Source organism: Oncorhynchus mykiss, chromosome 16 (genome assembly GCF_013265735.2).
Source record: "Oncorhynchus mykiss isolate Arlee chromosome 16, USDA_OmykA_1.1, whole genome shotgun sequence".
In the NCBI taxonomy this organism is placed as follows: Eukaryota; Metazoa; Chordata; class Actinopteri; order Salmoniformes; family Salmonidae; genus Oncorhynchus; species Oncorhynchus mykiss.
Window position 1 is genome coordinate 37,655,312 of NC_048580.1, and position 22,442 is coordinate 37,677,753.

The 22,442-nt window shown below is 42.4% G+C and overlaps 1 protein-coding gene across 1 annotated transcript; it reads left to right on the top strand.

The window, feature by feature from the left end:
- Positions 1-8,307: 8,307 nt before the first annotated feature.
- Positions 8,308-19,578, top strand: LOC118939529. The gene is made up of 21 exons (XM_036946780.1): positions 8,308-8,472; positions 8,572-8,630; positions 8,710-8,790; positions 8,891-9,015; positions 9,656-9,799; positions 10,105-10,203; positions 10,314-10,475; positions 10,615-10,714; positions 10,844-11,064; positions 11,712-11,868; positions 12,057-12,280; positions 12,576-12,696; positions 13,013-13,209; positions 13,324-13,438; positions 13,661-13,830; positions 13,926-14,023; positions 14,185-14,315; positions 14,638-14,827; positions 19,040-19,181; positions 19,289-19,385; positions 19,455-19,578. The coding sequence occupies exons 4-21, from the start codon at positions 8,962-8,964 to the stop codon at positions 19,526-19,528; spliced, it is 2,496 nt and encodes an 831-aa protein (XP_036802675.1). The 5' UTR covers positions 8,308-8,472; positions 8,572-8,630; positions 8,710-8,790; positions 8,891-8,961; the 3' UTR covers positions 19,529-19,578.
- The last annotated feature ends 2,864 nt before the right edge of the window (positions 19,579-22,442 follow it).

Sequence of the window (22,442 nt, forward strand, 5' to 3'; positions counted from 1 at the left end):
ATCCATGGTGTTTAGTTGGGTCTACTCTTCATTATAAAACTATTTGTTGATTGGTTTAAAATCCATCAGAAGCTGCTTTCAATTCATGGTGGCTCTGAATAAGTCTTGAAGGAGACAGAGCTTGTTTTGTGACATTTCCGGTCACAACTTGCAGACTTGTTTACGTGCTGCTGTGCGTTTTGTTGCTAACCTTACTCTGCTCCCTGACAACTTTAAGGTTTTTACTTTTTAATTTCCGTTTATATTTTTTGTTTTTCCCTCACTCAACTTTTTTTCATTCAACTTTATCACTCCGGGCACTTTATCTGGACATGGTTCGTCAAGACCTCCAACAGCCGAAGCTAAGTAGTAACATTAACATGATGCCTTCTAATTGCAGTCGCTGTACTCATAATATACAGGAGAACGATCGCCTTACGGCGAGGATAGCTGTGCTGCAAGCCCAGCTTCAGATGCAATCGTTAGGCAAGGGTAATTTCAGTGTAGGAAAGGATGAAACAGCGTCTGTGCCACCAGTAAGTACAGATAGTAACGTTAGTATAAATCCCCTCACACGGTCCCCGCAGCCGGACAACTTTCTCATGGCTTCTGGAGGGAAATGCTGTAGGAATGCTCGGTGTCGCTCATTCGGCCGACAGAAACATTCAACCGGTTCTCCCCATTAAGCAGCGAGTCGGAAGGTCTGCCTACCCATCTGAGAGACGCAGACTCGGTCTCAACCTTTAAGTCTTTATTGAAGACTCATCTCTTCAGTAGGTCTTATGATTTAGTGTAGTCTGGCCCAGGAGTGTGAAGGTGAACGGGAAAGGCACTGGAGCAACGAACTGCCCTTGCTGTCTCTGCCTAGCCGGTTCCCCTCTCTCCACTGGGATTCTCTACCTCCCTATTACAGGGGCCGAGTCACTGGCTTACTGGTGCTCTTCCATGACGTCCTTGGGAGGGGTGCGTCACTTGAGTGGGTTGAGTCACTGATGTGGTCTTCCTGTCTGGGTTGGCCCCCCCTCCTTCGGTTGTGCCGTGGCAGAGATCTTTGTGGGCTCTTCTCGGCCTTGTCTCAGGATGGTAAGTTGGTGGTTGAAGATATCCCTCTAGTTGTGTGGGGGCTGTGCTTTGGCAAAGTGGGTGGGGTTATATCCTGCCTGTTTGGCCCTGTCCGGGGGTATCATCGGATGGGGCCACAGTGTCTCCTGATCCCTCCTGTCTCAGCCTCCAGTATTTATGCTGCAGTAGTTTATGTGTCGGGGGGCTCGGATCAGTCTGTTATATCTGGAGTATTTCTCCAGTGTCCTGTGTGAATTTAAGTATGATCTCTCTAATTCTTTCTTTCTTTCTCTCTCTCGGGGGACCTGAGCCCTAGGACCATGCCTCAGGACTACCTGGCATGATGACTCCTTGCTGTCCCCAGTCCACGTGGCCGTGCTGCTGCTCCAGTTTCAACTGTTCTGCCTGCGGCTATGGAACCCTGACCTGTTCCACGGACGTGCTACCTGTCCCAGACCTGCTGTTTTCAACTCTCTAGAGACAGCAGGAGTGGTAGAGATACTCTTAATGATCGGCTATGAAAAGCCAACTGACATTTACTCCTGAGGTGCTGACCTGTTGCACCCCCGACAACTACTGTGATTATTATTATTTGACCATGCTGGTCATTTATGAACATTTGAACATCTTGGCCATGTTCTGTTATAATCTCCACCCGGCACAGCCAGAAGAGGACTGGCCACCCCACATATGCTCTCTCTAATTCTCTCTTTCTTTCTCTCTCTCGGAGGACCTGAGCCCTAGGACCATGCCCCAGGACTACCTGACATGATGACTCCTTGCTGTCCCCAGTCCACCTGACCGTGCTGCTGCTCCAGTTTCAACTGCTCTGCCTTATTATTATTTGACCATGCTGGTCATTTATGAACATTTTAACATCTTGGCCATGTTCTTTTATAATCTCCACCCGGCACAGCCAGAAGAGGACTGGCCACCCCACATAGCCTGGTTCCTCTCTAGGTTTCTTCCTAGGTTTTGGCCTTTCTAGGGAGTTTTTCCTAGCCACCGTGCTTCTATACCTGCATTGCTTGCTGTTTGGAGTTTTAGGCTGGGTATCTGTACAGCACTTTGAGATATCAGCTGATGTACGAAGGGCTATATAAATAAATTTGATTTGAAATTTGATTTGAGGTAGCCATCAGACCTGGGTTCTGTATTTGTTACACTTAATTGAGCTTGCCGAGCACAGTAGAACCAATGGAATAGCACCAAATGTGCAAACCATGCCCATCTGGTTCTCCAGATTGAATTGATGAATACACCTGAAGTCGTAAAATGTCTAACTAGTAATTTGTTATGCTAACTATCTAGCAAGAGGTTGCATAGCAACAGCATCAACTTCCGGTTGACAGGTGAAGAGCTAGTACACGCGACTGAAAGCATACTGTTCGTTTACAGGTTGGAACAACGTATTTCGTATGTTTTTGCGGTCCTTTTTTGGAACCCTATAAGCTTAAATGTTGCGGCATCCTGCAGCACATCTTGCGTGGTTCCGCATAATTCTATGGCACGTTATTTAAGTGTCAGCCAAGACGCAATTTACCACAATCTGCCACCATCTACCACAAACGGTGGCTCCATAAGCTCAAAACTTTCAAAAGTAAGAACCACTGTACATCTGACAACGTTATCAGATGTAACATTTTACTGGTTGTCTCAGATAAAAAAAATACTACTACTTTGTTCTCCTGTACCTCTTCTCCCTGCCTGTTTGTTCTTCTAGATTCTCCCCTTCCATCTATGTCCCCATCTGTGGCAAATCCACCCATGTCTCCTTTTCCGAACATTTTCCACCAAAAAATGTGTACAGTCTTGTAGGTAGACTCATCACTGATCCTTTCACCTTCATCCATCTCATACGTACTCTCATCTGGGCTACCTGCACAGCCTACCTCAGTACAGATGTGCAGATCCACCAACCAAATGCACCACTACATTCACTTCCGAAACCGAATGTTTTGATCGAACACAACATTTAAAAAATAATAATAATTCAATGTCCAATTGTTTTCTACAGCAAAGCTGGCTTACCTTACGTATTCACTACTGCACTTGTTTATTGCAATTGAATGGTAAAAACACATCCAAGAAACACCCACATCAAACCACACACCCAAGACAATTCTTGTTTGTCTTCAGTCATGGCCGCTAGCATTTCTTAATAACCTCTTAGGGATAGTGAGACGCTAGCGTCTCAAGTGGCCAATAGCCTCGCCAAATTCAAATAAAACGCGATAAAACTCAAACTTTCATTAAATCACACATGCAGGGTACTCAATTAAAGCTACACTCGTTGTGAATCCAGCCAACATGTCAGATTTAAAAAATGCTTTACGGCGAAAGCATGAGAAGCTATTATCTGATAGCATGCACCCCCACTGAACCACCTGAACGAGTTGTAAACAAAATAATTAGCGTAGCCGGCGCTACACAAAACGCTGAAATAAAATATAAAACATGCATTACCTTTGACGAGCTTCTTTGTTGGCACTCCAATATGTCCCATAAACATCACAATTGGTCCTTTTTTTCAATTAATTCCGTCCATGTATACCCAAAATGTCCATTTATAAAGCAGGTTTGATCCGGAAAAAAACAGCTTTCCAAAACACAACGTCACTACAAAACATTTCAAAAGTTGCCTATAAACTTTGCCAAAATATTTCAAACTACTTTTGTAATACAACTTTAGGTATTTTTAAACATTAATAATCGATCAAATTGTAGACGGGGCAAACTGTATTCGATAGAGAAAGTAAACAAAACATGCTCCTTTTTCCCTCTTGCGTAACTATCAAAAGTGTAACGTTGTTCCAGGAAGTGCCTCTTCTTCGTTTCACCAATGATTAACTTCAACCCAATTCCAAGTCGTAGGAACTGTAAAATGGGCGCTATCTAATTTCCCTTGGCAAAGACAACTGGGGGAACTGTCAGAGGGAAACATTTTTTTTAATCTGAACAGTTTTTCCTTGGGGTTTTGCCTGCTACATAAGTTATGTTATAGTCACAGACATGATTGAACCAGTTTGACTTCAGAGTGTTTTCTATCCACACCTACTAATCATATATTATATATATATTCCTGGCATGAGTAGCAGGAAGTTGAAATTGTGCACGCTATTTATCAAAAAGTGGAAATGCTGCCCCCTATCTCTAAGAAGTTTTAATGAGCATTGATGAAAAACAAGAGCTGTGCTCGAATACCCATACTAACATACTGTATACTACATACCTAATGAGTATATACTGCATACTATATATTATTAGTTCATTTTAGTATACTGTAAACAAACAGTATGCTTTCAATTGCGCGTACTAGCTTTTCACCTGTCTACCGGAAGTTGATGCTGTTGCTATGCAACCTCTTGCCAGCTATCTAGCATAACAAATGACTAGTTACACATTATACGACTTCAGGTGTGTTCTTAAATTTAATCAGGAGTTCCAGAATGCGCTCATGAATTCAGAGCGTTGTCAGATTGTCTGTTTGTAAATTCAGAGCAGAGTAGACAGCCAGAGCGAATTTACGAAAGCACCCGAATGTCCATTGAGAACGCACAATGACTATACCATTTAGCTAAGCTCAGAATGACGGGAATAATCACGTCAAACATTGGGTAGTTAGTTAGATAGCCTATAGTTATTATATTGTCAAGTTTGATCTAGAAGTAGCCAACTAACGTTAGGTATCTAGCTAACAACATACCGGTACATACTGCTGTACTGATACGCTATGTGGTTCGTAAGACCAGTGTAGCTAACACATTTCCGGCCAATATAACGTGTAAGTCAACTTATTTAAAAAGTAATTACTTTATTACATTGATCAACATTTTCTTAATATTTGTCATAATTAGTTAAAGCAATGAATTTGTATCCGCTCTCGTTGTACTTCGACTGCATATTTTCTACCATTTTCAACAAATCTGGAAACGATGTGAAGCCACGCCCATTTTCTGAAGAATTGCATTATTGGCCCTAAAGTACGGAAATAGTGTCCTCTTCGTGTATTCCTCATATTTTGGCGAATTTAGTACGACATCCTGGAACATTTGGCATACTAAATATATCCATAGTATTTTTTTATTTCTATTTTATTTCACCTTCATTTAACCAGTTAGGCTAGTTGAGAACAAGCTCTCATTTACAACTGCAACCTGGCCAAGATAAAGCAAAGCAGTTCGACACATACAACAACACAGAGTTACAGATGGAATAAACAAACATACAGTCAATAATACAGTAGAAAAAGTCTATATACAGTGTGTGCAAATAAGGAAAGGATAAGGGAGGTAAGGCAATAAATAGGCCATGGTGGCGAAGTAATTACAATATAGCAATTAAACACTAGAATGATAGATGTGCAGAAGATGAATGTGCAAGTAGAGATACTGGGGTGCAAAGGAGCAAGATAAATAAATAAATACAGCAAGGGGATGAGGTAGTTGGATGGGCTATTTACAGATGGGCTGTGTACAGGTGCAGTGATCAGTGAGCTGCCCTGACAGCTGGTGCTTAAAGCTTAGTGAGGGAGATCTGAGTCTCCAGCTTCAGTGATTTTTGCAGTTCGTTCCAGTCATTGGCAGCAGAGAACTGGAAGTAAAGGCTGCAAAAGGAAAAATTGGCTTTGGGGGTGACCAGTGAGATTTACCTGTTGGAGCGTGTGCTCTGGGTGGGTGCTGCTATGGTGACCAGTGAGCTGACATAAGGCGGGGCTTTACCTAGCAGAGACTTGTAGATGACCTGGAGCCAGTGGGTTTGGCGACGAGTATGAAGCGAGGGCCAGCCAACGAGAGCGTATAGGTTGCAGTGGTGGGTAGTAAATGGGGCTTTTGGATTGGAGATGCTTAATGTGAGTCTGGAAGGAGAGTTTACAGTCTAACCAGACACTTAGGTATTTGTAGTCCACATATTCCAAGTCAGAACCGTCCAGAGTAGTGATGCTGCACGGGCGGACAGGTGCGGGCAGCGATCGGTTGAAGAGCATGCATTTAGTTTTACTTGCATATAAGAGCAGTTGGAGGCCACGGAAGGAGAGTTGTATAGCATTGAAGCTCATCTGGAGGTTAGTTAACACAGTGTCCAAAGAAGGGCCAGAGGTATACAGGTATACTATGATATATTTATACAGGTATACTATGACCAATAAGCATACTAAATACTCAATTCATGTCACAAACAGTACAGTTAGTGCGAGTATTCGAACACAGCTAAGGCCAAATCAGGAAGTGCAGTCACCTTTTAATCCTGAATGACAATTGTCTTGCCTCATAGAGATAGATACATCTTCTTAGGGCTGATCGATATGACAACAGCCAGTGAAAGTGCAGGGCGCCAAATTCAAAAGAACAGAAATCTCATAATTAAAATTCCTCAGACATACAAGTATTTCACACCATTTGAAAGATACACTTCTTGTTAATCCCACCACAGTGCCCGATTTCAAATAGGCTTTACGGCGAAAGCACCACAAACGATTATGTTAGGTCAGAGCCAAGTCACAGAAAAACACAGTCATTTTTCCAGCCAAACAGAGGAGTCACAAAAATCAGAAATAGAGATAAAATGAATCACTAACCTTTGATGATCTTCATCAGATGACACTCGTAGGACTTAATGTTACACAATACATGCATGTTTTGTTCGATAAAGTTAATATTTATGTCAAAAGAATCTCAGTATACGTTGGAGCGTTATGTTCAGTAGTTCCAAAAACTTCCGGTGATTTTGCAGAGAGCCACATCAATTTACAGAAATACTCATAATAAATGTTGATGAAAATAAAATTGTTATGCACAGAATTAAAGATATACTTCTGCTTAATGCAACCGCTGTGTCAGATTTCAAAAAACCTTTACGGAAAAAACAAACCATGCAATAATCTGAGTACGGCGCTCAGAGCCCAAACAAGCCAAAAAGATATCCACCATATTGTGCAGTGAACAGAAGTCAGAAATAACATGATAAATATTCACTTACCTTTGATGATCTTCATCAGAATGCACTCCCAGGAATCCCAGTTCCACAATAAATGTTTGTTTTGTTCGATAATGTCCATCATTTATGTCCAAATAGCTACTTTTGTTAGCGAGTTTTGTAAACAAATCCAATCTCACGAAGTGTGTTCATTAGGAGCAGACGAAATGTCAAAAAGTTCCGTTACAGTCCGTAGAAACATGTCAAACGATGTATAGAATCAATCTTTAGGATGTTGTTCAAATAAATCTTCAATAATGTTCCAACCGGAGAATTCCTTTGTCTGTAGAATTGCGATGGAACAGAGCTCGCTCTCATGTGAACGAGCGTCACGAGCTCAAGGCATTCTGCCAGACTTCTGACTCATTCCCCTCTCATTCGCCCTCATCTCACAGTAGAAGCATCAAACAAGGTTCTAAAGACTGTTGACATCTAGTGGAAGCCTGTTGACATCTAGGAAGTGCAACATGACCAATATCCCACTGTGTCTTCAATAGGGAATCAGTTGAAAAATGACCAACCTCAGATTTCCCACTTCCTGGTTGGATTTTTTTCTCAGGTTTTTGCCTGCCATATGTGTTCTGTTATACTCACAGACATCATTCAAACGGTTTTAGAAACTTCAGAGTGTGCATATCTTAGCTTCTGGGACTGAGTAGCAGGCAGTTTACTCTGGGCACCTTTGGACAACTTATTCAGCCAAGCTACTCAATACTGCCCCCAGCCATAAGAAGATAAAAGACTCATCTATGCATCTGTGCCAATATAGTGTCTGTGACAGCATGGGCAGCGCCATTGAGGCTATCTTCATATTAAAGTAGTAACATTTCTTCTTCACAATTGTCTGAGCCCTTCTGATGACCTGATGGGACATGACTTCAACAGGGTCACCAGTAGGGCTCAGCCAATGAAGTTGGTAGTCCCACCCAGTTGATTACATTCAAATTGTGAAAGTGCATGCAAATGCAGCATTTTGGCCATTAGAGGCCAATATCTTTCTCTCTGTCTGGGCTACAATTGTAGACGGTTGGGTAATTATGCGTTTCACCTGTGAAAGGCTGTTGTGCTGCTAATGAGGGAGTTCTATTAACCTGAGCCGAGACGCACCGGTCCATGGCCCCTGACATGAATGGATAAAAGCGGTGAGGGCGGAGCACCCTTCTAAAATTGAACAGTAGCCTTACATTTAGGGTTTTGTCCTAACACTACACAGCTGATTCAGATTAACAAAGCTGGATGATTATTTGAATCAGCTTTGTAGGGCTAGGGGAATAAAAAGAAAATGTGCAGCCCTTTGGGGTTCAGGTGACTGAGTGTGGGAAGCCTTTGTCATAGGGTAGAAGTTGCATACCCCTGGGCTGTAGGCTGCACACTTTGGGTCAAATATCAGGTTCTGTAGCTGTGTATTTTATCGGAACAAATCTGTTCCACAATGATTATTTTCCTTAGCTCAGGGTAAGTAGTAGCAGGCCTAGGAGAGTCTTATGCGACGCAAACATTTGAGTTGTGTTCTTCCTCCTTTTAATCAATCATAATTTGTCAAATCCTTTACAGGTTGTTTTGCCTATTGATGGCAGCTGTGGGCATACAAGCACAACAGCCACATTCTATAAGTATGCATTTTGCACCCTGCAAATTTAAGCACTAAGCGTTTGACAATATTTTATTTTTAACTAACCTTTCCTATTCCAGATGACCTCAACGCTGAATGCCTTGGTAACGTTATTCGTTTGAGTGTCGCTCCTCTTTTTTAAGAGGTTGATGCTGTCTTCAGTGAGTTTGCCTCTTTATGATTCTCTTTCTCTCCTTTCATAATTCATGGCTTGATATTGCTTGTCAACTATTGTGTTCACACCATCTCCATCCCTTCCAGATGACACACAAATCATAAACCTGACGCCTGGCCTTGCTACTCAGTGTGGATTCAGCTTTAAATTTGACCCCATGGGGAATGCCATGTTTTTTGCTTCTCTTCAAAACTGCTTTTCCCAAAACATGGTAACCCTAGTAACTGTAGTGTTTGCTTGTACTTCAAATGGACAGTTTGCCTTTCAGTGTCACTGCATTTGCAACTCATACTGTAGCAATGTAATTTTATTTACCTTTGACATGGAGTCATGCTGAGACCAGGCTCTTTTGCAGATGAGCCCTGTATACAAAGATACAAGTCAATATTTGCAGCACTAGATGGAAATAATTAAACACATTCTTCAGTAAAAAGGTCCTCAATAAGCCTGAGTTGTTGCTGTAGAGGTGCTAATACATACAATTTAGCGCATGGAGGTTATTAGAAGTACGGTTCCAGAAACATCGACGCAGTTTGACTTAACTCTGTGGATATCAAAAGGATCTCCATTGTTAGCCACCCCTGGGTCTGGTATCTCTTACCTCTAAGTTAACGATGACGTAAGGTACAGCAGAAGTTTATGGAGGGCTTTCAGAGGGCCAGCCAACTTTCTGATACAGACTGCAGTGATGTGAACTATTGAGCTCTTCTCCTGTAGTGTGGCTTCAATACAGTGGCAGCTGCATTCATATAGCCAATTTTGCCACAGTCTATAACTTGCATGAATGTCACCTGAATTTTGTTTTTTGCAATATAGTGAAGGCTTTTTTTTCTCTTCCCCCTTCATTTTAGGATGATAAGATGTTCAGCTTGGTCATGCAGTTCAGGCTGCCAGGAAACCACATGACTGAAGACCCTGTGTATAGAGTGGGAAAAACTTGTAGCTACACCCCCTGGACCTCCCGAGAGATTCTGTGTGACCGCAACTACATGGAGGCAAGTGAGCAGAGCATGCCCCAATGGACATGTTTACAGTCGCGCTTGTCATACTGCCTGTATAAATGATCTGTCTTAGAGCTACAACTGTCCAGTGTTTTCACTTCTTCTGCAACACAACCTAGAGGTCTTGACTCTCAATTCCACTCGCCTCTTCAAAATGCACATAGGAGAACTTTAGAGGTGAGGAATTTTGGCCTATTCTCAATGCATTTAAGGAGGGGAGTGGACAGATTGAGAACTGGCCCTTGATTTCCTATTGTATGGGAGGGAGAAAATGCATAGGGAATAATGGCCTTCTCTAGGTGTCTGTCAGAAGGACTCTTCCAGACATCCAAACCGTCCCCGAACAGACCACTGGGGGCCCGAAAGCAAAGAGCGGCAACTTCCGTAGAGGAGCTGAGGTAGCCATATTTCAGTTTCTGTAATTTCACTACAACATGACAGGATGGCGCTAAACAATGTGCGTTTGTTGACAATTTTGTTTAATTCATGTTTCCATTTCCTGAGACAGGCTGTTGCTTCAGGATACAAAATGACAGCAGTCGTCTTTAGTCCTAGCAAGAATGTCATGAATGTGGATGAGGTCCAAAGAAAGGGCTATGCAATAGCCAACACTCCCACACGGCTGGTGTTAAGAAGCCCTCATAATGCAGAAGAGACATACCTCCAGAATGTAAGCTGACCTCCATGAACTGGGTCATGTTCAGTAGAGCAAACATTTGGAAACGGTGGCCCTACCTGAACTCTGCAACATATTGTTAATACGGTGTGCCCTACTGAACATGGCCCTGATGTGGTTGCCCCCTGAACAGGTAGCTGGGGTTCCGATGCGGGTGCTCTCAACCTCAACCTTCTTTGAGCAGAAGTGGCTGGTTACTCGAGTAGATGCCACAGCTGTTTGTCCAACACCAGGTTGAGTGTGAAATAATTTAAGATCCTATAAGCCCAGTTCTTAATTGGCTCCAGACAAGACTTTCATGTAGTGTTCAGTTGGGAAAATGTTCTGTTTTGATGTGCCCTTGGCTTCTTGTTTCACTGCAGAGGCAGTGGCCTTTACTCCAGAAGTGATCACCTGGTACATGCCCAAGCACATAGACCCACTTTTCTCCTCTGATGCCTTCACCATGTTGGAGGTGTACATGGGAATTGACGCTAAGAGGCTGGACACTGAGGAAATGGCTGCCAGAAACTACTCTGTTTTAGTCACAGAGGCTCATATTATTGTTGAAATTCCGGTGGGGGCGGTTGGCGGCTATTTCAAGGTCAGCATTGGATTAGTAAAATGTTCCTGTTTAATTTCTGTCTTATTTGTAGAGCCCTTTTTACTACAGCAGTTGTCAGTGCTTTGCAGTAACCCTTTGCCATCTCTCATGGGTAAACTCCTAGAAAGGTTGTCTTGTGTAAAATGTTTCTTATTGAGCAATTGTCTGCTTAATCAGGCTAATATACAATGGATTGCAGAATTGTGTGAATTTTGCATAAAATTACATTTAAACATACTCTACCGCTTGTCTTTGCAGTTTGTCCTTTAGCCGCTTGAAATTTGAGACCAAATATCCACACTAAAGTATTGTTTACCTGACTTTTTAGGTAGCCGGTAGCTTTGCCACTCAACTGAATGCAAGGAACACTCGGCTGCTGTTTACATATTGTGCAAGTGTTTACTTTACGTGTCAGTTGCTCTGAAAATGCGCACCGCCGGAAATGCAAGTTGCCAACCATACACCTACCAGCTCTCAAGTCTGGTAACCAATACTTTCCTTTGGATATTTTGTCTTAAATTACGAGCGGCAAAAAGACAAGCGGTAGAATAATTGTATTTAACATTCTGGCTTATAAGGAACATTTACCTTTTTTTGCACTCCAATTGTGTATTACAGCCTGACTGCATCCCTCGTCTCCCTTACAGAGCCATATTCAGGATGACCAGTACTTTGTCACTTACACCATTGAGCCCATGCTTGAGTTGCTGTGGATCGAGGAGGTCGCACACGAGGACACCAGCTATAAAGTCCTCTTCCCTATCACAACACCTCTGATGGCCAGGCCTCCACAAGTTCGCAACTGTGAGTCTGGTTTAGTTGAATAGTGCCTATGGTAATTTGGGATGCCTGGGTTGTTCATTAGGCACAAAACAGAAGGAAATGTACTGAAACGGGGAGGCAATACCTGGACTTACCCAATAACAAATGTCAATTTTCAACTTCCATTGTACCGCATTTCAAAATGTTTTCCTTTGTTTGCCAATGAACAGACACTCCCTTAGACACAGTTCCTGAGCAGGCAGTGTTTGTGCTTGAGTTGGGGACCTTCAACCTTGATGTGGAGCTGCTGAACATCACCTTTCCCACCATGGTGCTAACTGTTGCAGAGTGCAACGCCAGGGGTTTCAATGTTCGGGAGCAGAGATCCCCGGACAACACCTTGAAGACCTTCAGGCTGGAGGTGCCCTTCTCAGACCCGGTGGTCTTTAAGGAGGTGTGTTTCTGTTAAATGCAAAGCCACACGCAGTGATTTGTACATGCCCTAATAAGTGGGCCACCAACAAAATATAAATGGCACAGATGTATTTTGTATCCCTCATTTACTCAAGTGTTTCCATTATTTTGGCAGTTGTGTGCATTTGATGTAGAGGAATGAGGGCAACGTTACTTTAAGTAAATAGTTTGTTTTAATAGTACCCATGTGTACTTAGTTGTCAGTTGATGTTGACTAGCGTTCTGTTACAACAATAATGCTGCCCAATTGACCAATGCTTTTAACTTCACTACAGAGAAGGGCGGAACAAGGTGTCACAACCTTCACTCTTCAGCTGATCTACGGCCTGGTCATCTTTCCAGAGTACGCGCCTTTCTCTCACTCTGCCGTTGTGGACGCTGTACTGCTGGACATTGGTATGTCTCTGGACTACTCCAAACTACTATTGAATGGTTTCCTCTCGTTAATGATTGCCCTGAAAGGAAATTGGCAGTGAAAGCCCAACTAGCCATACTGTAGGGTTTTTCTATGCGGTCTCTCTACAAAGAAAATGTTAAGCTTTAGAGTAGTTGGACCCAGTTGTCCTGTTCCTGATTTGCCAGGATCGTTTTTATTCAGTCCCACCGTAGCAAAACATTTTGCAATCTAAACAAGGGTTTCGTCTTGACAAGTTCAAGTAGTACCTTGTTTTTTGTGCTTAATAATTGAACACAACCCTGTTTGTCCTTGTAGTGCCACCTTCAGTCACTGGCAACTGTGATCAGGAGAACTTCCACATCACTGTGGACTACAGGAACCAAGAGCCCTTTTTTGTGGTCTTGGTTGGCAAGCGGCTGCTTAACCATGAGTTTGCTCAACAGTATTTAACAGAGGGCGACACAGACTTCACCATCACGTTGCCCTTCTCTTCGCCGGACGCAGTGTTTGAGGTACGACTCTCTCCCAAAACATGTTAACCTAAATTGCTGCAGCTAGCCTCGCTTTCCTTACCCTGTGTACATGCATACAATATTGGACTAATGAACTCTCCCATTGGTTCCCAGTCAGTTCACTCGTCCTCTGTCAGGAGCAGACTGGATGTGGCTCTGTTGAATCCTTACAACAACATGACCATCAAATACTTTTCCCTGGCTTGCAGCTTCCTCAAAACGCTGACTGGTTGGTTCTCAAACAATTACTTCTGATAAATAGTCGTTTAACATGGTTACCAAACCTGGGTTCCTTGCAAATACTGTGAGTCTAATAGTAGTGCCAGATGGGCATGGTTTGCACTTTTGGTGCTATTCCATTGGTTCTACTGTGCTCGGCAAGCTCAATAAGTGTAACAAATGCAGAACCCAGGTCTGATGGCTACCTGTCTTTTGCTCCCCTACCTCCAAGAGTGTTTCTCTAACGGAACGATGACTGCGCTGGCGGTGAAGGTGGAGTCTGCTCCCGGTCTGAACCCCGGTCAGCTGACCCTGAGCGACCCCGCCTGTGGTCCCACCTACAGTGACGATCGCGTCGCCTACTTCCACTTCACTGTGAACTCCTGTGGCACCACCAGGAAGGTACAATGACTATTACCCTGAGGTGATGGGTACTGTGTATTTACGGACTGTTTGCTTCTGCAGGCTGTAATAAGCAATTCCCCTCTACTACATAGTTTATCAACAATGTCATGCTGTATGAGAACGAAATCTCCTTGCCAGATGAACTTGAGGTGAAGCGGAATGCCACGACGTCTTCAGGGGAGGAATATCAGTAAGTGCATTACGCATTACAATTGTAGCTGTTATAGGGCATTTTTTTTCTTCACCAATTGCTCAATACTTTGTATACAGGGAAAATGGGCCTCTACTACCAGTGTCCACTCCACTGCTTGAAGTTTCCCCTATTGAAGTTGCTCACATCCCTATTTTTAGGTTAAAGGTTTCCTGCTACTATGTGGCCAACATCACTCGCACATTGGCCTTCCTGACCAGGCCGCGTGACAACGAGCCTTTTGCCGCGACTGGGACGGGTCGGCTAATGGTCAGAATGAGACTCGCTCAGGGTAAGCGTGCACAAATTCAGAATTTTAACTTGACCCCTAGCCTCTAAAAGTATCTTGGAAGGTCTCCTTTACAAAACCATTCCCAAAAATCTAAGCCTAATGATATTTCTCTTGCTTTCTGAGATCTACAGGTATGGAGTAACGGTGAGGTGCTGATTTGGGAATTTGTTAGAAGCCTCTGGTGGGGGGTGGGTAGTGTTTGCTATAAATGGCTTGTGTTCATCGGGGCACAACAGGATATGATAAACGAGCATTTCTTAATGGACAAGTTCAGATGGTGCCCACTGAACACGACCCCCGGTTGTCTTGTTCTGTGTTCCAGACGCCTCGTATAACACGTTCCACCAGGAGGAGGACTATCCAGTGGTGAGGTACCTGAGACAGCCTCTGCACTTTGAGGTGGCGCTGACCACGTCCTCTGATCCCAAGGTAGCGCTGGTGCTTGACCACTGCTGGGCCACCCTCAACGAAGACCGCGACTCCCGACCCCGGTGGAATCTCATCATTAATGGGTAACATGTTGTTTTTGGGCCTAAACAAGTGTTATTCCACAGGTGTGGTTCCTGAGTAATTAGCAACCTATCATGCTTGGCAGGCCATTTACTTTGGCTACCGTGGCTATGCCCCCATCCATAGGTCGAGTGGTCACAATGCTTAAAAACGATGTGAGCCATGTGCGGTCTGTCACCAGATCTCCACCCAATTTAACACTTATGAGAGAATCTGGCGCGTGTTATCGCTGAGTAATCCCTGCAGTGTATCATTGGAACTGCATCAATGTATGCTGCATCAAACGACTCTAAACCGCATTGTCTGAAAAGCATCTAAGAAATGTTTTGTACTGATGAGAAATAAAGGTCTTCACAACTTTATTCCACCTTTGCTTGTAAAACATAAATGTTAACGTTATCTAGTCTAAATAACAGGTTGACTTGTTTTACAGTGATGCGGTACAAGGGAGCCATGTAAATCTAGTTTAGAAAGTATGGAATCCATGTTTGTCAAGCAAGAACTCCTAGAATGCTGTTCACTGCGCCCGTTGCCTGAGATCTTAACTCAGTTTGGCCACTTCAGCATGTGACTAATCTTTGTACTTGTTACGGCGTACACATGACAAGTAGTTTACAGGTAACTATTCCAAAAGCCAATTGTTGTCACCTCCCCAAATACAACCGTAGCACGAAAGCTAAACAGAGTTGCAAGATATAGCACAATCCATTATTGGGGGTTAAGTCCTTGGGGGAAGGTATTGTGAAGAGGATGATGCAGGAAATATTACTAAGATCTGGGAATTTATCAACAATAAATGGCGGAAGACTATATAAGCTATATACCCCTGGAAAGGGGGGGGGGGGGGGGGGGGGGGGGGGGGGGGGGGGGGGGGGGGTCTGATCTGGCAACCCTGAGGTACCATAGTCTACACTCTGATGCCGTGTTCAAATCAACTAACGATTTCAGTGCATTCAAGACAATGGGGTACTCCAGTTGCGATCACCATAAGTCTGACATACGTGTACATGAACCTGACTGCATTGTATGGCGTTAGCATTAGCTCATATTCAGTGCCACCTTCAAGTGTTTTACACACGTGTCCATTACAATCTAGGCAAGAATCAGAATGCATTAATAAAACGCTGAGTACATTATACTTACGGTACGCTACAGTAGAAACGACAACACGTTACACAGAAAATAAGACTTTGATAGGAATGCACGCATGTTCACAGTTAATTGTAAGGAAGGCAATACATGTGCAAGGACGGTATACTTGATCTGGGGAAGTGCTTGGGCTTTCTTTTGAAGGAAAGTTTGTCCAGCTCATTAAATTCTCAAATCGAAATGGTCTGCAACAGTGAAATGGGCGCCCTTTGTGAATGAGGCAAAATTAGATGTTGAAACGGCCTATAGAAAAATCGCCTTGGACTGAGGTCAGCGCGGGTTGAATGTCCACATGTTGGAACGGTGAGTGCATTCTGACCACGTGCATAAAATCAACTCCCACTGGGGCGACTGTTTAAGATATTTGGAACTTGTGTGTGTGTGTGTGAAAAGGTTAATGTTGGCATTACCTACACCTTTTTACTCAATGTTATCCTTTTGGTTTGCTACAGTTCAGTGTTGTGCCAAGCTGATGGTCAGTCGACTGGAAATCAAGAGCGGCTGGCAAGCTTGGCTTGCTTTTCCGGTTGGTTTCAAACAACTGCTCTTAACACTGACTGAATAGTTGTTTGGGTTGAATTCAGGCACAAGTGACCTCTTGTGTTTAAATCAGTTATTGCACTAAACCTAAAGGATGGTTCAGATGCCTGTGCAGCATGGATGTTTGAAACTGAATAGGATCAGTTGACAGGATCCCCAGAAGTTGATGCCACTTTCAATGGAATTTCCTGTCCTAGAGGAATGCGCTAATTGGGAGTTTCTAAACATGAACAAATACCACGGTCAAGTGTAGCAGCGTCTTGCTAACCTTATTTAGCTAGCTAATGTTCATATTAAAAAAAGTTACTACATTTTTGATTTGGGTGAGCACTTTGCTACAGATGGACACGCTGGCCTAATTTTTATCTCAAGAATTTAAATTGGGTTACTATTGAAAGATGACTTATTTTTCCTACATTGTAATGGGCTACAATGACTTTGACCATGATTATGCACGCTGCAAATGACACTATTTTGCGGGTGCCTTTTCAGTATCTGGATGCATGTTACACCAAGCAGTGTAGTGAAGCAACTTTATTGGTCAAAACCATTCATTTGGGGGATCGGTTTGCAAATACTATCAAATCACGCAATTTTACCATTTTTATGAAATGGTATCAAAAACCTAAATTTGGCAATGTGGACACGGAGTAACTTTACAGCTGTTTATTAAATCAGCAATGTCATAGCAGTTTAAAAAAAAACAAGCTGAAAATGTTTTGTAGATCATAGGAAAAGACAACATTCACATGGCTGTGCAAAAAATGGGTAGTTCAGATTTGTCACTTCAGCTGCAACTATCTTGCTGTGCAAAATCCTGACCATCGTCTGTCAGCTCAAGTGGATTTGTACTGGTGTGGGCGTTTGTCTCAATGTAACATCTTCAGATTTCACAAATTCCTTTTTTGCTAATATCGGGCAGTTAAACAGTAAAGGATAAACCTCCCAAAGATGCAAATTGCTCTGGCGCATTGCATAATTCTTGTTTAAAATGAAGTACTTGTGTTGAAAAATATGATTGCCTTGATACCGACTGTCTATTCGGCAACTTTGGTTAAACCACGGTCAATTGATCAATATTCAGGTCGCCTGTAGTCTTAAAATTCTGGATAATTTAGAATTTTAAGAACCATTTAGAGGGACGTTTCACCTCATGTCAATGGAATTGAATATTCATGTTTGACATCCGTCATTTAACAAGCCATTGCAGTAGACATAAATAAATATTGTTGACGGAAAGCCCAATTTCTGTTCTTTAAAATAAAATAAAAACGTACTAAATCAGATTCATCCAGGTCTGATGGGCCAAAAGATCAGAAATGACAAACCACTGTCGTGACCTTGAATTATCTGAGGACTGTTAAATTGTTAAGCGACTCTAAATGAATCATGTTAGGATTTGGGGTGCCGAGGAAGCGGTTTTAAAGTTACCGTCTCCCGACTTAAACTCTAGACGGTAGAAATCTATTAAATTGATAGTGAACTTATGAACCATTACATCGTATCCTCCTTGCAGCTGCAGAAACCCCAGCCTTATGATTCAGTACTATACAAGTTGGTTTAATTGAATTACTAGCTAACTAAATAACACAGGCTAAACACACAGGTGACACAATATGACGGCTTGTTACAAGGTTTCTCCCCCCCCCCGTTCCGTAAGGGACACTTATCGCTGATACGTTTTTGAACACACGAACCGGCACCAGCTTGGAGTAAAAGCATGAATGTATTTGAGGGATGCCGCTGTGGAAAGGTAGGTGGCTTGTCTTCTCTCTGATTGGCTACATGAGGTCACAATGTCGTTGGTTGTCCGTGGCTCCAATGACTAGTCTTGAACAGAACTACAGGATGGATTGTTCTGGAAGATGGGCTAATCAACCCTGTCACTGATTCCTCAGTGGGTGATGAGTAGGATGGTTTGGATATAGTAGCAGAATGGTCCCACTTATGTTCATTTTTCTAGGTACTTGTGAGTTTAGGAAAGTTCTGAACGTGTAGCTTGCGCCTCACGGTTTTCTGGTCTAATGTTAATTTCTATTACCGTTCCTCTTATGCACTCTGGCCGCCGGGGACGCTTCTGTCAGTCTGACCCGCTCTGATGTTCCTCGTGGCATGGCTACTTACTATGCACATTTTCTAGGGGTGTTTCTCTAACACGTTCAAAAGTGAATACTGGAACAATATTTCTAGCAGAAGACTGGTCAGATTAGCTATAGAAAATGAATGTCATATTGGTTTTTATTTTGTGATTTTTACTAGAAACGTGCTCACTCTACAGGTAGGAAGTCTCGAGCCTTTACATGAAATATGTTTTTTCAAGACAAAGGTGATTTTTGTTGGGGAAAGCCTGTTGGCAAAAACATTACTTTAGTTCATACTGGAGGGGGAGAAATAACCCACTTCTGCTGTAAATTGATCTGATCCTCACAGGGCAGTCATGACACCACCACAAGACTTCGTACACAAGGCGGTTGGGGTTTGCAGCGTTTTCTTGTTCCTAACTTAGTCCCTCTCTCCACTGGCAGCTGTGAGAACCCCGAGGATCCATACCGTGTTGTCTTCCACCCGGTGGTAGCTGACGCCAGGGTCCACTTCCCCCCTCACGTCAAACGCTTTGAGGCCTATATGTTTTCCTTCGCTGAGGATGCGCTTGAGCCGAGTGGCCAGGTAACAAAGTTCACCCAACAATCTTTATTGGTTAATTTTGTTTGAGTGGCAATCATCCCTTTAAAAAAAAAAAATAACATCTGACACATCAAATCTTTGATTCCTAGGTCTTTGTCCATTGTGATGTGGTCATCTGTGATGCCAGTAGTCCGTCTGGCGGCCCCTGTAGTGGACAATGTGTGAATCAGGACAACCCGAAAAGAGGTAGGTCTTGTTTTATGCTTTTCAGACCCTGGCAGACCATAACTGAACTAATAGGTTCTCTCTCAACAGGTCAACGACATGTCAAAGACCTCTTTGAGGAGCGTCATTTATATGTTTCTTCTGGATACATTCTTTGGGTGTAATGTCTTGTTCTAACATGTCAAATAAAGTGTTCTATATAAAACAATCCTAACCGTTGGAGCTACCTTAATTGTATCTGATTTGCATTTAACACCATGTCGTAGGCTTGTCATCTGACATGTATCAATCAACCCTTTTGTAAGCATGGAACTCTGAACCATCCACCGGAGGGTGATAAGTGTTGCACACCAATTTCCCATCTAGGACAAACAATGGGAAATGAAACAAGCTTTCCAATGTCCAGTAGGATGAAATGACTCAATGTTATAGCAGATGGTGGTTTGCCAAAGTGAAACCAGCAGGGCTGTGGTTGGATGCAGTGTTGGTAATTTTCAACTGAAATTACAACTTTCCTTGATACCTCTCACTAGCTTGGTTTCCATCCAAATATGGACATTTGTTCTTTAATGATATGCATGTCAATCTCTCATGGCTCAAATGGGAAGAGCTTGACTTCATCGCTACTTGTTTGTGTAAGAAGTGTTGACAAGCTGAATGTACCGAGGTGTCTGTTTTCTAAAACTACTAGCGCACAGCTCGGACACCCATGCATTCCCCATAAGACATCTCTTCACAATCTCCAAGCCCGAACTACGAAGGTAGAGCCATGAATACGCTGCAATCTATTCCGCATCAGGATAAGATTTCAACACACACCGTACGGAACAGCGGGGACTGAAGACACTCCTTTAAAAGTTGTGAGCTTGCACCGCGGGATGGCTTCATTGCTCCAGACCACCACAAGGGGGAGTTGGCGCATTTGGGTCCCAAGGCTTTGATGACCAAAGACTAATTTTGACACCAGCCACCCTTGCTTTGCGGCGCTCAACGAAGATTGCTGACAAAACAGATGGAAGTTGTCTTAACGAGTCAAGCAAATGTACAATTTGAGAGGAATGTGATAATGTAGAGACGCGGCTATATATTTTTTTGTCAAAGTTAAATTACGAAAATCTCTATTTAGCAAGTTCACACTAAGAAGTGTTAGGAGAATGAATTTGTCTTTCAGGGACTCCTGAGAACCAACAAACCAGGATGTCTTGTGAAACAGTGGATGTAAAGAATCTAGCTGGCTAAAGCATTGACTGCACAATTGTAAGCTTGCCTTGCAATGCAGCTGAAGTAACATGGCTAGCTATTTACTTGCTGGAGTCGGATTAAAAATAACTGTTGCCGCTCTGGGTATGGACCCTAAAAAGTATTTCTGAACTAATATTCATACCAATCAATGAACCTCAAGTCTGAATGGCATTCATGACGCCTAGAGTAGAATATACCGTTTGTGCCAAGGATGCAAGACCTATCTACACATGTATTTTAGTTATTACCACGTATGAGATTCCCATATTGTAGCCCGTACATTGAATATATTCACTGACCATGTACTCTTCCTTGGCAAATAAAGGTGTGGTCCAGGTATGACAGACACTTTCAGTCATATCAAACGATGCGGTGTCTGCATGTATGTATTACAATTATACACTTCAGTGTTTACTGCTCCTGGGATATCAATGATTACACATTGTAACTATACAACAGACTAAACATGATTGATTTGTAATTCATATATACAGGAAAAACTTACGCAAAACATTGAAGGGATTTTACAGGACCCTAATGGACTAGACATTGACAGTCTCCTAGCCTAAAAACAAATGCTGAATGTACTAACAAACTGCATTTAGTCCAATAAAAAGACACAACATTAGGGTGATAAATAAAAGGCAGTTGCTCAACGCATGACACAAGAGAACCCTCTGCTGGAGCAAAACGCTTACAGCACCTGGTATTCCCAGGCGGTCTCCCATCCAAGTACTAACCAGGCCCGACCGACCCTGCTTAGCTTCCGAGATCGGGCACATTTTAACAAATCTTTTTTATTATATACAAAACACTATTTACAACAAAAGATTAACAATTCACCCTTTAACAAAATCAGAAAGAAAAAGTAAAACGATTATAAACTAAAACCAATTAATTACAAGTTTTCCATTTGATAGAATTTCAATTAAAGTACTCACCCACAGTTTCCTCCACTGTATCTATATATTATCTCTATCTTTCTCTAAAATGCTACCTACTACATTCAACAAAAGTGCATCAAATTTTCCACCCTCGTACCACAAATCACATTCTCTTTTTAATATCCCTATAAATTTGATGCAAACCACATTTGTAAAAATCTTTATTTTAAAATCATTGTCTTCACATTCTATAGATTTATTTTACATTTACATTCTTCCATATTGATTTCACATGTTTGCGAACACCCTACACCCACTTATAAACCATCTAAAGTTTTAAACCTGATTTAAATCATGTTTCTCCCCATAACTTTCAGAATATAAAACCGGTAAACCCCTCGCTCTTTTGACCACCTCTTTTTATTAAAATCACCCACTCCCCAGGAATACATCATATTTTCTTGTACATATTCTCCGCAGTAGTTTTACTTACAGTGGGGCAAAAAAGTATTTAGTCAGCCACCAATTGTGCAAGTTCTCCCACTTAAATTTGAGAGTTCTGTAATTTGCATCATAGGTACACTTCAACTATGACAGACAAAATGAGGAAAAGAAATCCAGAAAATCACATTGTAGGATTTTTAATGATTTTATTTACAAATTATGGTGGAAAATAAACTTTTGTTACTGACCAAATACTTACCTCAATACTTTCTCATTGCCAACAAAGGGTATATAACAAAGGTCAAATGTTTTCTGTAAGTCTTCACAAGGTTTTCAAACACAGTTGCTGGTATTTTGGCCCATTTCTCCATACAGATCTCCTCTAGAGCAGTGATGTTTTGTGGCTGTTGCTGGGCAACACGGACTTTCAAGATTTTCTATGGGGTTGAGATCTGGAGACTGGCTAGGCCACTCCAGGACCTTGAAATGCTTCTTACGAAGCCACTCT

Excerpts from the sequence above, each read along its gene's own strand:
- LOC118939529 (XM_036946780.1), top strand. The coding sequence starts at position 8,962 with ATGGGGAATGCCATGTTTTTTGCTTCTCTTCAAAACTGCTTTTCCCAA. Across the intron at positions 10,476-10,614 it reads AAGAGACATACCTCCAGAAT|GTAGCTGGGGTTCCGATGCG; the intron begins GTAAGCTGACCT and ends CCCCCTGAACAG. Across the intron at positions 11,869-12,056 it reads GCCTCCACAAGTTCGCAACT|ACACTCCCTTAGACACAGTT; the intron begins GTGAGTCTGGTT and ends GCCAATGAACAG.